The following is a 17,576-nucleotide window of genomic DNA, read 5'->3' on the forward strand; positions in this document are numbered from 1 at the left end:
AGAAAGACACAGGTCAACTGTACACTCTGTGCTCCTTCCTACACTCCAATTGCACGGGCCCTTTATATTGTTTCTGTCTGAGGTTTAATGCAAATTCACTGAAGGCCTTCCGTGAGCCTCCAGTATAAAGTGGGTTTCCCACTGTACTCCTCTGGGGCATTTTGTTCTGTTCTGTCACAGCCCTTGGCCCAGTAAGTGATCCTGCGTTTATTTATGTGACTATTTGTTTAGTGGTTCTCTCCATCTGTAGACTGTAAACTCCATGAAGTCAGGACTCGGTCTCTCTGTCTCCTGAAGCCTGGCATGGTGCCCAGCACAGAACAGAATATATATACATAATCTGAATGAATCAATAAACTAGGCAGGGCTTAGCGGTTGTGCTACGGCACAAAGCCACAGCCCCCAGTGCAGAGTCAGGGTCACAGAGACAGAGAGCAGAATGGTGGGGCTCGCTGGGCAGGGGGGGGAGGGAATGGGGAGTCACTGCTTAGTGGGTCCAGTGTTTGTTTTACTAGACGAAAAGAGTTTTGAAGTCGGAGGGTGATGACGGCAGCCCGACAATGTGAAGGTACTAATACTACTGAACTGTGCATGTAGAAACAACTAGGATGATATGTTTGATGCTGTGTGTATTTTACCCCAGTAAAAAAAAGAAAGAAAGAAAGAAAGGTAGGATGATCAATGTGCTGTGAACATCCTGTAGAGTTCTGGGAGGATCTGGGGCCTGGAGGTCTGGAGGAATGAATCCTGTGCCTTCAAGTGTTACAAAGCCAAGAAGCTACAAGGCACCTCCTAGCTGGAAGGCTGTAGGGTTGGAGGGGTGGCCGAGTCAGTCTGTAATCGGCTGGCCCTTCGCAGCGTCCATCAGGGTATGTGGCTGCCCACACGCAGCGCAGCATTTGCACTGTCTCTCTCTCTCTGCCACCTCCTCCTCCCCATCACTTCCTCTGCAGAAAAGACAGCCTCCACCTCCACCTGTACCCCACTGAGTGTTCTCCTGAGCGTGTGCAGCACACAAGTTGCCTTGCGTTTGAGAAACAGACCCTCCATCTCCACATGACAATGGGAAACTGTGTTGGGTTTGCATTTCCTAATTAGGTGCTTGTCATTGTGTATTCCACTGAGCCACGTATAAGTAAACAGTCATAGACCTTTGAATAAATTTATTAGTTTTATTTATGTTTCTGGGCATAAAAATCTATAATTACCAGGTACAGCCTCAGCATAACTGGTATTTAATGACAATTACTTTTTGTTACCATAGAAATGAGTCCAAAGTAGTTACCCATAATTTCTCATTTCCCAAACCTCACACAAGCTGGATTGCAATATTACCATAGTAATTGCCTATTAGTCATCATAAAATACGTAGTTACCCAAAAGATAGCAAGATGCTGTGAAATTTCTCATCTTCAGAAAAGCTCAGTGCTCCTTGGGAGTGTGGAGGTGGAGGTGGGAGGGGAGCGGTGCTCCACGGGTGGTGCCGAAATGATTCAGTTTTACGGCGCGGCCCTGCGGCGGAGACGGATGCTGCTGCAATCTGCAGACCCGAACCTCATTACATCTCTTGGCCCTGGCCCTCCTCACGTCGCAAAGAATGCTCGAGTGCAGTAAATCCAATTTAACTCAGGTTTGCTGAGGGCCTGCTGAGAGTCAGGCCCTGGGTCGGGCCCCAGGAAGGCAGATGCAAACCAGAGGCAGCCCTCCATAAGAAGGCCTGTGTTTGGGCTAGAGGGGTGTGCATGTGTCTGTGTGTGTGTGCATGTGCACACATGTGTGATGCTATGGAGGCCTGGGTAGAACACAAGCTAGTGTCCGGGTGCCTGTAAACTGCACATCATACGCACCATCCCATGTAACTGTCACAGCAGCCCTATGGTGGGGGCAGTTTTATAGTCCCACTTTAAATAGAGAAGGTGACTGAAGTGCAGAGGTGCCAAGGAACTGACCCTCGGCAGGAAGGGTCAGCGCTGGGTGCGGAACCCAGGCAGGCCAATCACAGCCTGCGGCAGATTTAACCCCTTGCCACACCACTCGGGCACACACTGAGTGCTTCCCTCTCACCAGGAGATGAGGGAGAGGTTTTGAAAGATGGAGGGCGTGTAGGGCTTCACCAGACATAAAAGGGAGCTAGAGAGAGATGTGCACAACAAAACAGTGCTGAGGGTGGCAGAGGGCGAAACACCAGGTGAGGTGTTTCCAGCACACATGTGCGCACCCACCGACATGACAACTAGCTGACGCTGCCCACCTCAGCGTCCAAGACAGGAAACATTTTGAACTGTCCGAAAGAGAATAGAACATACAATTAGCTCTGTAAAATTACATGTCAGTATCCTACTTGTTCTCTGATAGCACAAACCCTGCATCCTATTTTTCAGTGAGCTAGACATGGGAAACAAAGATCCCCTGCAGGTGCTGCCTCCCAGAAAGATCTGCTGGCCCCCCAACTCTGTCACGGGATCGTCAGCCTCGGAGTGGGAAGGGAGCTCAGACACAGCTAGTCTGGTGCCCTGCCTGGGGCAGGGAGCCCTTCACAGTGTCCCTGGGTGACAGCCACACCCTCTGCCTGTCCACCACCAGCCATGTCAGGGTGGTTGTCTCCCCCCGAAAACCATCGTGTTGCACAGATGCTAGTGCTGTAGAGAGGGTTTGTCTTCAGGCCAAACCTGCGTCCAGCCACTTCTGCTTCTTCCCCCCGAAGGAAGCAGGTTTGGTCCACCAAGTGCACGGTAACCCTTCAGCTGTTTGAACAGGACGTGCCCCACTGCTCCCCACCCAACTCATGCCCGCCACTGCCCACTCCTGTTCTCCAGGATGAAGGTCCCCAAAGCCTTCACACTTTCCATATGGAATTGAAACCCATTCCTCTCTTTGTCCTCTGGTTGTCCTCTGAACATACTGCAGATGTTGGTCATTGTCTGCGGCTGACTCGTGGTGTCCAGGTGATCCTCCCAGAAACAGTGGTGGTGATGATGGTGATGATGGTGATGACGATGGCGATGTGGATGGCGGTGTGGATGGCGGTGTGGATGGTAATGATGAGTAGCTAAGATCTAAGGAGCCTCCTGGGCCTGATACTACTCTAGATATTTTGCATGTATTGTTTCCCTTCATTCTTGGAACAACTCCATTGCTCTTCACATGTTCCAGGTGAGAACACTGAGGCACAGGTAGGTAAGGTAACACCCTCGACTTGCAGAACTAGCTAATGGGATAGAAGTGGGAAGGGACCATCACAAGCCTATTTCTGAGGACCTTGTGCACACTGCTCTCTTTCCAACCTGAATCTTCCCACTTGCATTTCCGCTAAGTCACAACACCCCCATCTTCACTGAGGGCCTTACAGGAAGCCTGTGGCACAGCAGGGCAGGAATCACTCCTCCTCTTTGAGCAAAGAAGAAACCAAGCCACAGAGAGGCTAAGGAACTTGCTCAAGGTCACACAGCAAGTGAGCCCCATATTCCAGGTGAAGTGTGAGTGACAGCAGGGGCCAGACAGAGCCCTGCCTCCTGGAGACTGTCTCCTGCTTTATGTGACCTGAGTGGTGTTTCTATGGAGGCCACGAGGACACTGGGGCTGGCAGTGTAATCAGGTGTCTAACCCCCGAGTGCACACCGCCAGAACCAATTATTCAAATGAGCCTCCCAGCCAGGTTCCGCAGGAATGGCCAGATGGCCAGATGTCTGTGGTGGCAGCTCCCCATCTCTGTCCCTGCAAGCAGCTGAATAGCATTTCAAAGTTAGTGTTGATAGCAAGTTGATTTTAATAATTGACTCTACGGTGAAGACAGGCCTCTGGAGAAACGGTAACCCAGAGTTGGTGGCTGGAGAGTCTGGAGGAGCAGAAGACAGTGATAGAATCAAAACCTTCATCATTTCTGGTCTTAGTTCCCAAACTACCGCTCACTTGAATAGGGTCAGTTCACTACCTAAGTCCTTCGGTGGCTCCCCATCGACCACACAGGCGTGTGCAGTGTCCTGGGGGTTCCTTCTCAGCTCCACCCTCCCCTGTCCAACAGGCCCCATCTGGCACCGCCACCCCCTGCCGGCCCCCTGCCCCCCCCCCCCCCGAGGCCCTCTCCAGGGCTCCGAAGTGGCTACTCCAGCTCACACCTGGGCCTTTGCTGACACTGCCTCTGCTTACGAAGATTTGTAACCAAGCTGTCCCTTTCTCCTCTTCTTTTTTTCTCTCCCTCCCTCCCTTCCTTCCTTCAAACATTCACCGGGCACATACTTTGTGCCATGTCCCAGGAAATGGCAGGGGGCTTTGCCCGCCTGGAAGAGGTGCTATGTGATAGGAGCCTTGGTGGATGAGAGGCAGTTAGCCAGGGGAAGAGAATGGCAACGTATGCTAGACCCAAGGAATGATAATGTTAAATAACAATGTGATGCTAATAACACAAACATGGATTGAACTTGTACCAGCTCCCAGATCCTGCTCTACGTGTGATGCATATGATTTCCACTGGAAATGCAGGGGTCGTAACAAGTCATGCTCCTACTCCCATCCTACTTCTGCCAATTTCAGAGGAGATTCAGGGATCAGAAAGACAGAGGCCAAAGTATAGCGTTACTACTGATGAAAGGTGGGATTCGAAAGACATTGCTTATGTCTATGGCTAAAATTGGCCTCCTTGTACCTCACTCCCAACTTCAATTCCCCCCCAGCCACAGGTAGAACAGAAGGCGGGCTGCCTCCCAGAGGCCCACCATGTGCCGGAAGAGAGGCCAGGATGTACCCTCCCTACAGATCTAAACACTTCCTGGGGGGCTGGGCCCACAGGCTCTGCCTCGTTACTCAGGCTGACCCATCACAGAAGTTCCGTCCCCTCCCTTGGGAAGAGTAAGCAAGTAGATGGAGGTGAAGAGCCATTCCCACCACATACTACAGACAAGGAAATTGAAGCACAAAGGGAGGTTAAATCAGTTGTCCAAGGTCCTGTTATCGCAGGAGATCCAGGCATCAAGACACGAGAGCTAACTCAGAGCCCAAGTGCTCAGTCTCTGAGCCTTGCCGCCTGCGTCCCGAGTGAGCAGCGAGCCTTTGGGAGTGTCAGGTGGTCTGGCGTGGCCGGTGCGTGTGGTCAGGGCTGCAGTCCACACTGTGGGTTCGTGCACGGCACAAAGGCAGCGGCTAACGGGACAGGTGGAGGCTGCCTCGCAGCTCTGGCCTGACAAGCCTGGAGACTGGGAGGAACTGCATCAGCCCACAGAAGGGGGAGCCTCTTTCCTATTAGCTCATGGGGCTTATTAAGATTTGCATGGAGTACAGACTGGAAACATGGTGCAAGAAGCTGGAGGAATAAGTGGGGACCAGGTTGCGGGGACCCCTCGGGGTTATACCAAGGTCAAACCTTGCAGCCAGCCAACAGGCAAGTAGCACTTACCTCAAAGGGCAGTCAGTGTTCCCAGCATTTTACAAGGCTGATCTCGCTGAATTCTCAAAACAACCCTCGGAGGTAGGCAAAATCTGCATTTTGCAGATCAGGGTGGAGGCACAGTGAGGTAAAGCCACACAGCTAATAGGCGGCCAAGTCAAGGTCTCATCCAGGCAGACTGGCTCCTGAGTCCACAAGCATGGTCTCAACCCCTTCTCAGCCTCAGGCAGGGGGCAGCCATCTTGCCAGCTCCAGTTCTTGGGCAAAACTAAAGGGTTTCTCTTCCTTTTTGTGTTTCCTCTGCCCTTTTCCACCTAAGAGATTGAAATAATCTCCTAGTCCCAAGGGCCAGTTTATGCCTTTAGAAAATGTGTTCCCTCAGGCTTGTCAAAGTGGTTCTTTTTATTCCTCATCAGTGTTCCTTTAAAGAGAAAAATAATTCATTGGTTCTTGAATGGACTTCCAACTGAGGTCTTACATAGCAGTGTCTCCTTGGTCCCAGTTTCTCCATCTCTGAAATGTGGGAACTGGGTTTTATGAAGTCGCCCTCCAGCTGGTGACTGTACACAATTGTGGAGTGATAAGCACTGTGGAAATCCCCAAGCCTGGTGAGTGTTGCCATCAAGAAGGAGACAGGTAGGAGGGAGGTGGACTCCCCAGGCCCTATGCTCCCCACCACAAGGGAGAAAGCACCCCAACAAAACTGTTCCTTGTCCCCTAGAAATAAGTTCAGGGAGAAAGGGCCCCAGGCAGTTTAGGGTTGGAGGTGACCTCTCTTCCAGGTGTGGTATGAGCACCCCTTCTCCCCAGAGAGAGGAAAGACCTGGCCGACCCCTGGAGGTAGGAAACCCAAGCACTAAGTGTGGCTCCGCTGTGAGCCTTGGGCACATCCAAGGCCACCGCACAAGGACATGTGGTTTGCATACTGCATGAAGGCTCCCAGTCAAGAGGAAAAATGGGGGCTGCAACTCTGCTCCCATCCCCATGTCTGGCCAGAACAAGTGGCATTTTTTGTACTTCATTCTCCCAGAAGGGGAACCTATTTAAAAGTCTCCAGCCTGGAGGGGGGCCCTTTTGTTAATGTGTGTAAAGGTTTCCTTCATGCTAGCCCCCCATTGGAGACATAGTTTCCTCATTTGAAAAATAAGGGTGTTGTGTTCACCCCTTACCTCAAATGAACCCCGTCTACCAGGTGCTGGCCTGACTCCCAGGGCTGCTGGGAGAGAATAGAGTGATGACTAAGAAGGCTGGCTTTAGAGCCTGGCGGACAGAGTTCAAGTCCTGCCTCTGCCACTTGTCCTTGCTGGCTGTGGACGGACTGCTTCACCTCTCCGAGCCTTTATTTATCTCCTTGTTGTGATAATCTAAGAAGGGACATGAGGGAAATGCTTTAAATATCCCAGTGATGGTGAGGAGGAGCGGATGTGTTATAATTATCCCTTGTGTTTGGGACAAAGGACACTGCCTGTTGTCCTCCAGCTCCACCACAGCAGAGCCACCTCCCCTTCCCCCAACTGCTCGGCAGTTTACAGGAGCTGTTGATGACAGATTGTCTGGCATTCTGACACTGGCCAATCAATACAGCTGGAAGGTGCCTCGGGCCAAGGGCAATTGAATCCCAACCTTTTAGTGGTATTAAATAAAGCAATATTTATTTTGCTTTTGGTGCAAATATACTTAATCCAATCCAGCTCATTGGTAATGCTGAAAAGGGCTGCGTTCGAGGGACCCTGCACGCGAGCCCATACATCTCTGCTTGTCGATGCCGCCCTCCCAGACGCAGGCAGCCCCCCGGTGCTCAGAACAAGATTGATCCGGAGCCACCGAGCTGCCTTCTCCTCCATCCTTTACAGGAGATGAAAAGGAAATCATGAAGAGGGGAATTAAAATCATTGCTCTCATTCCAGCTGCCATTATTGCAACAGGGATGAGGCACGATGCCCTTCACTGGATGGGGCTATTTATTTGCCATTTGAATAATGGCTTCTGGAACCAGTGCGTCTCTGCCACTGGGCCGAGGAGAGGCCAGGACAGAACGGGGAGAGCAAAGGAGCAGCTCGGTGTCTCCTTCATGGATCGCACAGCCTCCCCGGTAGCCGGGGGGGGGATTTCAAAGGGTCACTGTCGACCAGTCTGACATCAATACGACCTGGGTTCAAATCCCAGCTCTATATCCTAGAAGCTGCTAAGTGATCTTGTCAAGGTCAAATCTCAGCTTTATTTCATTCACTCTTTTATAAAATGGGATAAATAATACCTACCTCACTTGGTTATTACAAAAGTGTCTAGCATGTAACAGGTACTTAAATATTTTTCAAACTATGCCTTCAAGTAACTAGCTGGACCTCGTCTGCAGACCTTCAGGACATTTATTTATGCATTTGTGCATCTACTCATTCACTCATTCATTCAGTAGATGTGCTGCACGTTCTCTCCACCTGGTCTGTAGTAGGTGAGTTGGAGTGGAGGTGGGCAGGATGGCTCAGACAGAGTCCCTGCCCTCACTGGGCACACGGTTTGGAAGGGGAGAGAAAAGATACTCAAGAGTATCTCTGACTCAAGAGAAAGAAAGCATATTATTCAGTTATATATACATTTGACTTCTTTAAATTTGGATTTTCTAAAATGGTCCTAATGTCAAATATTCTGACTCATTGAGCCATCAATAGCTCCCCTTATGTCAGGACACAGGTCCTGATTTTAAGCTCATGCAGATATTTCCACTTTAAAAATAGATAACAGACAAGAAGAGCAGTAAGGAGACAGAGACCCTGAGCAGGAACCCAGGATTTCACCTTCAGTGAGAGACTGGCATCGGGAGGTCATCTTGTCCATTCCCACCATGTCCACTGTCATCCTTGGCTACCATTTACTTAATAGTCACTCTTTTGGGGATTCTGCTGGACCATTTACAGACATTAGTTCAGGTATGAAGTCCAGAAGGTCAAGGTTATTATCCTCATTATACATATGATAAAACAGAAGCCCAGAGAAGTTTTTTTTTTTTTTAAGAAGAAACTTTCTAAAGGTCACACAGCTGATACAGAGAACAGCCCACCTTCAAACCTGACTGTGACTCCCAGAGCCCCTGGCCTTCACATGGCATTCCCGTGGTTCCGTGTGACTCTGCTGGGTCAAGGCTCAGGCTGACGGAGCCACTGGAAGACAGACTTTCCTAGCAGAGCTGTTCAGGAATGAGATAAGCTGACGGTGGGGAGGTGGTCACAGAAGTGTCATGGAACAAGCTGGTGACTCAGCCACGACATTGTGGAGGACATTCCTACTTGGAAGCAAAGGAGAGGTAGGTAAGCTGACCATCTCTAAGGATACAGTCATTAAGGATTAAGTCGTATTATCAAAGACAATGTTCCTTTTTAAAATCTGGATACTCTGTAGGGACTGGAAGAGCTCTGTGGGCACAGCACCCACAGCAAAGGTCCCATCTGCTCGGTAATGAGCCATCGGGAAGAGGATATAGTATAGGGACCTGATGGAGTTGTTGATAAATCAGCCCACAGAGCCATGCAGCTAGGGATACTTTCAGTTAAAAAAGCAAGAACTGACCCCAGCCACTGAACCACAAAGGGAATGAATAGGAAGGGACATACAGAATAAAGCCAAAGCCAGAGAACCAGACTTGGAAAACCAACAATTGACAGGGTAGCCCTGGAGGGCAGAGAAGCAGCTGCTGGCAGGCAGAATCCACCTCTGCTCCACAGTTGCACTGCCAGGCACCCAGCTCCCAGCCCTGCTCACCCAGTCCCAGTTTAAGACCTGAGCTCCTGCCTAAGGCTGGGTTCCATGCTGCTGCCCGGGCTGCCGGGTCCCAGAGAGGGAGCACCTGGCCCATAGGTCTTCTGTGGTGGGAGAAGACTCATCACCTTGGACCGATGGAGGGACAAACTCTCCTTCTCCATCTTCCTGCTCCATCTAATCACAGAGTTAGATGCTGAGCGTTCCCCAAAGAACATGGACCGATGGCTGCTGCACCGGGAGGGAGCAGAGCATGGACACGGACTCAGCTCCCAGATGGGAGGAAAAGACAGGATGTCATCCCTGACCGCTGCCGTCTGCTGTTCACTCCGGCCCTCTGGGGACTGCAAACTTACTGGGCATGTCACTCATATAGGATGTAGTATAAAACAATCATAAGGTACAATAAAACGGCAGTGTGACATTTCTGAGCTGCTATCATGTGTGAGAACCTGTGCCCAATTAAGTTGCTTGTGTATTCTGTCATTTAATCCTCACAGCACTGTCCCAAGTTTTAAGCAGACAGAAGCCCGTGAGCACACCCTCTGTCTCCTAGGGGACGAGGCGCTCTGAGGGCAGGGGTGGCAGGCGCCTTGTGCACCAGTCCTGACAGCCCTCCTTTCCAGGCAAGTTATCCCTAACCTTTCCGTGCCCCAGTTTCCACCCCGCAGAGTGGAATGGCGATAGAGCCTGCCTCTCTCATCATCGGTCGGGTCAACCGAGAGGAAGCATTTCATACCTAGTAAAGTACTTAACCGGAGTGATGCCAGCAAGTGCTCAGTTGTGTTCCCTCGATGGTGACGAGAGGTTGCTGTAACCTGCAGGCAGGGCTGCCTCTGTTCTCACCACCGTCCTCGAGAAGCCAGCGCGGACACTGGCCCTGTCTACGTACAGCAGCACAAAGGCGGGATAACAAGACTCCCTGCCAATCACTCCGGGCCCTCCCCTCCGTCTCCCTCCACAGCTTCACCGCCACCACCCACCCACCACGTGCTCTATGATCCAGTCAAACTGAACGGCCCACCCTTCTCCCAACATCCTAGGTGGCTTCCCAGTTCTTTTCTTTGTTTACACTGTGTCTTCTGCCCCCAACGCCTGGAAAATTCTATGCATTCAACGAGGCCCAAAACAAATGACTTCTCAATGCACTGTTACCCCACGTGTCCCCACAAAACATTAGTTATTCTCCCACAAGGTAATTTTAAGTAGTAGAAGGAAATCATCATTATTCACCCACCATGCCTCCACCATCCCCACCCCAACCATCTTGAAGCAGAGGTGGGTCCCTGGTGGAGTCCTTTATTTTTCTGAGAAGGGCGATAGGTGGGAGTGCAAATTTAGTAAACGGAGAGGATAAAATTGTATTGCATAGGGAACTAGAGGAGCTTGAAAGATAAGGTGGAGGCGATAAAACGGTGGAACAGGAGGACAAAGAATACAAAGGAGGACAATTTGGACAGAGAAAGAAATAACGGCCATTATCTATTTCAAATGTGGTTAAAAGTCAGCAAAGAACAGAATTTTATCCCATAGGTGATAAAGGGCCATAGATGAATCTTGCCCCAGAAGCAAGATGGGTCAGTGTGGGGGACATGCTGGGGAGAGGGCGAGGACAGATTGGAGAGAAGGAGAGTGGTACCTTGAATGGGGAGCAAGCACAGGCTTCTGGGGGCTGTGCCTCGGCCCAGGCTGGCCTGGAGACTGTGAGTGGTGTGTGCAGACCCAGCAGACTGGGAGGCCCTGGAACAGAGACCTGGAGGAGGCACCTCCCAGCCAGGACCAGCAGGGTTTGGGCAGATCTGGATTGAGAAAAGGAAGGGGAGGGAGAGAAGGAGAACCAGCAGTCACGATCCCATCTGCCCTCGTGAAGGTCTTTAATGTGCCCGAGGGAGGGTGGGGGGAAGGTGGGCAGAGGAGTCTTCACAGAGCAGGTGAAATTCAATCAAAGATTTGAAACAGGGAGGATGAGTCACTCAGCTATCTGGAGGCAGAGAATGGCAGGCAGAAGGACAGCCTGTACACCAGCCCTGAGGCAGGAAGAGGCTGGTGTGTTGGAGGAACAGGGAGCAGGCAGCATCCGGCACGGCAAGAGGGGCTGTGGTAGGAGCTGAGGTCAGAGGGATCAGCAGCGATGGACCACTTGGGGCTTGTACCTGGTTGTAAGGACTTCGGCTTTTGTTCTGCCCCTATCAGGGAACAATTTGAGAAGAGAAGGAACGCAATCTCACTTATGTTTTCAGAGGATCATGCTGGCTATTTGAACTATGGAGCTGGGGGGAGGGGGAGACAGGATCAAAGAAGTGCGAGAATGGAAGTGTGGAAGCAAGGAGACCAGATGAGAGATTATATTACAATACTCTGGACCCTGCTCCAAACTCAAAGTGATATCAGTGGAGGTGAAGAAAAGATGTTAGTTTCTGAACATACAGGGTTCAGCAGAAGTAACACCTGCTTACGTGTGGTTAGCAGGGTAATAATATGGGTGTAATAACTTATAGTTGTAATTTGAACATTTCACCTAAAATGCCATATGATACGCTTGAGTGTGATATTGTTGTGTTTCAGAATTACATGCCTATGATTTTATAATAAAGGGGGGGTCATTATTTGTGCTGGAGCCTGTATTTTGAAAGTAGAGACAGTGGACCAGCTGGGTATGAGAGAGGACTAGGGGGATACACCCGTGGCTTTGGCCTGAGCATTTCTTCCTGCTGGCCTGTCTAGATGTGCATGCATCTGTGGCCTCAGAGCGTGGACACGAAAGGTAAGACCACAACAGAAGTATTTAGGACTCAGTTTCTTCTTATGTAAAGTGATAATTATAATTGTAGTGACTCCATATGGTCATGGAAGGCACTAGATGAACTAATACATGTGAAATGCTTAAAAATGTCTCTGGCAAAAAACAAATGCCAGGTGAGTGACATAATGAGACCTCCTACTCCTAACCGCGTTTTGGTAAGTGAGAAGCTTGGCTTGTTCTGTTTGTCTGACTCTGGCTTTGGGTGCTTGCTGCCCAGGTGCTCTCTGATGGGATTCGACCTGAACCGCCACTGGCTGGATCCCTCTCCGTGGGCCCACCCCACCCTGCATGGGGTAAAGCAGCTCATCATCCAGATGCACAACGACCCTGTGAGTAACTGAACGCCTCAGCGGCTGCTGGTCTTTGGCTTGATCTGGGAAAGAGCAGTGTTATCCCGGGGAAGTTCACTAGCAGCTGCAAATTGGGAATATGGGGTCAAAACCAGGGAGGGGCCAGGGCCGCTCATGTCTTCTCTGAAGTGGACAGACCCAGGTGTCTTCCCCACGGCTCACAAATACTGGGCTCAGCCGTGGAGGTCTCACGGGGCAGAGGAAACCTCCTGGAGCAGATCCACATTTGTCTGGGCCCTTTGGTTCCATGCAAAAGAAATAGAACTTACACTAGTTTAAGCAAAATAAGTAACTTATCAGACGACTACCAGAGTGTCTCATAGAATTGAAGACTGTAGACTGGCCTCCTTCGCCTGTGGGGAGCACGTGCCAAATGTCACCTCCGTGGCCCCTACCACTAGGGAGTGACTCCCTCTCATTTTTTAGTTCCAGTTCCAAAAAGACTATGATGGGCCTAGCGTGGAGGACATGTCCACCGCTGGGCAAGTCAACCCCGGCCCAAGGAGCAAGGATATGAAAGGACAGGATGAGCTCACCAGAAGCACGTGGTTAGACATGGGGACATGGTGGCAGTGATGAAGCTGTTCCCAGAGAAGGGGACAGTGGGTGTCCACACTCAGTTGGCTCATAGGGCCAAGATTTTGTGGGACACAAAAGACACTGGGGTTTCACAACTTAGAAAAAGGGGGCCGGCCGTGATCGTCCTCTCTCTGAAGGGCTGTCGGAGAGAACAGGACAGACTGTTTCAGGCGGACACCAAAGGCAGCAGTAAGGCCCGCAGGACAATGGAATGCATTAGCCGTCAGAGCTGCCTGGGGACAAAGTGGGCGTGTGAGCCGTGAACTCCACCTTGCTACTCCGAGACACAGACAAAAATGGTGCACAGAGGGGACTCCATCGTATTGAGACTACATCTGAGTCTCTCTCAACTTTGATGACTGTGATTTTAAGACCCCCTGGCTGCCACCAGGTGACAGGTAGTGACGGCTGAGACAGCAAAGTTCCCAGAGTTGGTGTATTTTGGAGTTGCATCAGTGTAACTCCTTGAAGATGCCAATAAACAAGATTCTAAATTGAAAAGCAACGTTATATTGACCACCCCTCCCAGATACCAGGCTTCGTTGTGCAGTGGCGTGAAGGAGACAAAAACGTGTACGTGAAACAGATGCATGAGTTAGAGCAAGGGTGAAGGGAAAAGTAAACTCTTAGGTGCAATATTGTTAACTGTCTTCCCGATCCCCCTCTGAACTTGGCTTTCCTAAGTCTTTTTCAGCCCCCCTGCCGTGTCAGTGCTTGTACAGCGTAGCTTTAGGATACTTGCTTCCTTCTCCCACTCATCCTTCCTCCTCTACAGAAGGTGTTAACTGTGTTTGCCAAGCCCTTTATGGCCCTGAGCCCTCCAGGCCATCCTGATTCAGCTCTCCTGGCAAAGACAAGCTGCTTCTGGACTTCTCAGGAAGGGTCTATTGTTCGCTGGGTTCTGCCCTGCCTCCCCCCACCCCTACCCTGTAACACTACCTGACCTCTCTGTTAAGGGCTGCTTCCTGGAAAGAATCAGTGTTTCTTTTTCTGCTACCTCTTTTTAAAAGAGAACAGCTCCTACTGGTGTGTTTGTGTGTGTGTGTGTGTGTGTGTGTGTGTAGTGGCTGATAATAGATACTCAATAACTATCTGTTGAGTTAAATTGGACAGAACATGGCAAGTTCTGTTATGCCAAATGCATTATAGTTTATAGACACAAAACAGTTATAGGGAGGACAAAGAGGCATGATGAAAGAAAGGACATGGGCAGGAGAAGTGTCGGAGTGGAAGCCAGCGAGCCAAGTGGTTGTGTGTTAGGACTATTGCTGGGGAGAGAACCGGGGAGTGTGGAGTGGGGGAAGGAACCCCAGGAAGGGGCTTAGATTTGCTCAGAGAGGAGGCTGCAGCCTGCTGTTGCCATCATGAGTCAGCATCCTCAGTGGGTGCCTGGCTGTTTGATCTTCTCGCAAACAACCAGGCACTCACCCTGTTACAGAACACAGATGAGGTGAGACTGAGTTACGGAGATGTCAGATGTCAGGACACTCTTTGTGCCACAAGCAGGGATTGTCTGCCGGCTGGTCTTCATAACCATACTTGGGCTCTGAGCCAGTTGCCTAGGCTGCACCCTTCCTGCAAGTGCCCTCCTATAGCCCCCGCAAGGACATGAAACACTACCGGGGAGTCAAGCTGACCTGGAGCAGCACCCCGCCTCCCTCAGTCTCTTCCTCTCCCCCTGCCCCTTGTCCAGTCTTTTACCCCATTCTCTCCTTCCTCCTTCCCACAAATATTTATCAAGTAGCTTCTGTATATCAACCATGGTGGTTCTAATAATAGACAAAGCCCTAACCCTCGCAAGCTAGTCAGGGAATAGATAGTAAATAAGTAAAGACTGACAACTATAGATTTACCAATTGTGTCTGGGGTTAGAAAAAAAATCACCAAGTGTGACCTATGCATAAGATGGTGGTAGGTACCAGCCTGCGTGGGGCAGTCCTGGCCTATGCCTGTGGTCCTAGGCTATTTGGTGATGCCGCCCCCTTTCCTCTTGCAAGTGTCCCAGTTTGGGTGATAAATCACGGTCTCTCTACTTCAAAGCTGTGTGAAAGCACCCAGGCACCTAGGACGGTACCTGATGTGTAGCAGATCCTCAACAAATATTACTTGGACCTGATTCAAATTCACATTTGACTTAAGAGTCATTGGGGCCAGTTGCAAACACTTCAGTGCCCCTCAGGGTCCATCCTAATAGCTTTAAGTGCATTTCTCCTCCTGACCTTGACTGTCATGTAGCCATCATAATCACGCTAGCTGGAGCTATCTGGACTGTTAGGACAGCTTCGGGCCTTGTTACTAGATATTCACAGCCTCCTTCCTTCTATCCCAGTGGGCTTCCACTTACAGAAGCAACACACAGAGAGTCAGCGAGACCTTCACTGATGGGCTAGGATTACATTTGTGACCTTTGTCTTCTTCATTGTCCTCCTTCAGGCTTTGTGCTAGATGCTGGGAGTAATAATCATAACCCCTAAGGAGCTGCAACCTAGTGGAGAAAGGAATTTACAGACAGGTATTCTGGGTGCATTTGTGGAGGGAGGCACAGGGGTTATGGGAACCCACAGAAGGAGCCCAACCCAGGAGGCCACACCTGAACCAATATGTGAAGGATGCTCCAGGCAGGAAGTACTCTCCAGGCAGCAGACACACCTGTGCATCTGCCTCATGAGGGCGGCACCACACGAGACTGCAGATTCTTCAGTGTGGCTGGTACTGGGGGGCAGGGGGAGCAGCAGAGGGGAGTCATGATATAGGGAGCAGTGTAGACTTTATTCCCGTGGGAATGGGAAGCCAGTGGATGCTTTAAGTGGGGAAGTTGTAAGAAGGTGGATTTGGAGAGTGCCAGGGTAGAGTCTGCAGACCACTAGATCCTGCTGTAGGCAGGAGTCTGGAGCTTTCACAGAGGGAGAGATGAGCAACTTAGTGATACCGATGGAAGAGGAAAGGTCTTGCATGAGGCCCCTGTTTCGGCTTGGACGGTAGAGTGGACATGGTTCCCTTCCTGAGAGGGAACCTGGGAGGAAGAGTGAATGTGGGGACAAGCTGTAGACATGGGGACTCTGAAGCTGGGCAGTCATGATCAGTGTGACTTGCATTGTGAATCTCCTGGAATGAGCCCTCTGTGTCTGCCACTGGAGACCTGCTGGCCTGTGCTAGCAATGGCCCTTGCTTTAAAGGCCACTTTCCCAGCCCATGTTCTCTGCACCTTTCACGCTTCTCAGGGACCTGGATGTTAAATGACCATCTTGACAAAGGAGTGTTTGCCCCACAGGGCAGCGCTGGATCTCAGGAAGTATTTTACGCCCCACTCCCAGGAGAGCTCCCTGTGGCTCGTGTGGCCCTTGCTTGCCAACTGTGATTTATGGTCCCCCAGGGCAGGGTCTGGCTGATTTATCTGAGAGTCCCAGTGCTCAGCAGGGACCTGGCTCTGAGTAGGTACTCAGCTGAGCAAGCGGTGAAACAAGCCCAGAACCTCTAGACTTGGATTTTATAAGATGCTCCTGATGAAAAGGAGCAGCTGAACTACAGGCCACTCCTCCACCTCCCCTTCCCCTCAGAAAGTCCTGGATTCTGTGGCCACTACTACGGTGCCCTTTTTTACTTAAGGCTTTGGTTTGTCTGTGCACATAGGCCCTCTCCTGGGTTCCCCTGCACCCTGCTGAGATTGTCCCAAACTCGAAGGACAGAAGCTGAGATGGCACTGTCCACTCTCATTCCCATGACGTAGATTCCTGATTATCCTAATTTGTGCCACCCCTGGCCTCAGTACCCGGCCCCCATTCTACTCGCCATGGATATTAGCTCTCTCTGGCTGACAAGGGCTCCTCAGGTCCCATCACCTACCCATTTCTTGGTTGGGAGCTGCTCCTAGACGTTTCAGTGCCCGTAGTGGTGAAGAGGACCCAGGAGCAGTTACAACTCTGTTCAGCGTGAGGTCCCATTCTGAGGTGAGGTCTGAGCTCTCCCTTCCCCCCAGGTAATCAGCACCAGCAATGACATTACCCTTCAGGTGAGAGCTCACTCCCTACCCATGGGGGTTTGGCTTTACCCTGGCACACACACCATAAAAAGTGATCTCGCATCACCCCATCAGCCACACAACCTGAGTGCCCACTCAAGAGCACACATAGAGCCCTCCTCGCATACCTATGTCCAGTTGAGGTCTTAAAGAGCTAAGCCCATCACTGGATGGGCTTCCTAGGACCATTCATCTGCCACTCTACGGGCATCTGACTGGGTACCTGTGAGGCACACTCACAGGAGCATTTGGTGGAGATAAATTAAAAAATTGGTATTGCTTTGATATGCTCCATTAATGGAATTAAACACACATTTCTCAATGTTACCATGTGCAAGACTCTTGGGTAACCTCTGGGGTGAGAGAGATAAATGGGGCAGGGTCCTGGCCAGGAAGAGCTCACAATCTGTTGGGAAGGCCAGACCCCTGTGAACAATTTTAATCCAAGGCAGCCAGGAAGGTGTGTTGTCATTGAGAAAAGGCAGTGCTTTGGAAACAGAGGACTGGGGGGATTAATGCAGTGTTTGGGGGGGTGGGGGTATGTGTCTGGGGGCATCAAAGGGAGTTTTTCAGGGGATTTAGACTGGGCCTTTACAGATTGGCAGTGCTCTGTCTAATCGCCATGGTTTGGGGGTGAGGGAGGTTGTAGGGAAAAGGGAGAGGGCACTCCAGGGAAAGCTGAGCCATGGAGTG

General features: G+C 50.7%; 1 protein-coding gene across 2 annotated transcripts in view; it reads left to right on the plus strand.

The window, feature by feature from the left end:
- Window positions 1-17,576, plus strand: part of LOC118985015 (BEN domain-containing protein 5) — a 1,089,084-nt gene that overhangs the window by 983,485 nt on the left and 88,023 nt on the right. For both annotated transcript variants that reach the window (XM_037043322.1, XM_037043321.1), the window contains one exon: window positions 12,154-12,265. In XM_037043322.1, the coding sequence (XP_036899217.1) occupies window positions 12,154-12,265 (112 nt within the window). The remainder of the gene's footprint in view (window positions 1-12,153; window positions 12,266-17,576) is intronic.

The sequence above is a fragment of the Sturnira hondurensis genome, unplaced genomic scaffold, assembly GCF_014824575.4.
Source record: "Sturnira hondurensis isolate 20B ecotype Veracruz unplaced genomic scaffold, ASM1482457v3 Scaffold0004068, whole genome shotgun sequence".
Lineage (NCBI taxonomy): Eukaryota > Metazoa > Chordata > Mammalia > Chiroptera > Phyllostomidae > Sturnira > Sturnira hondurensis.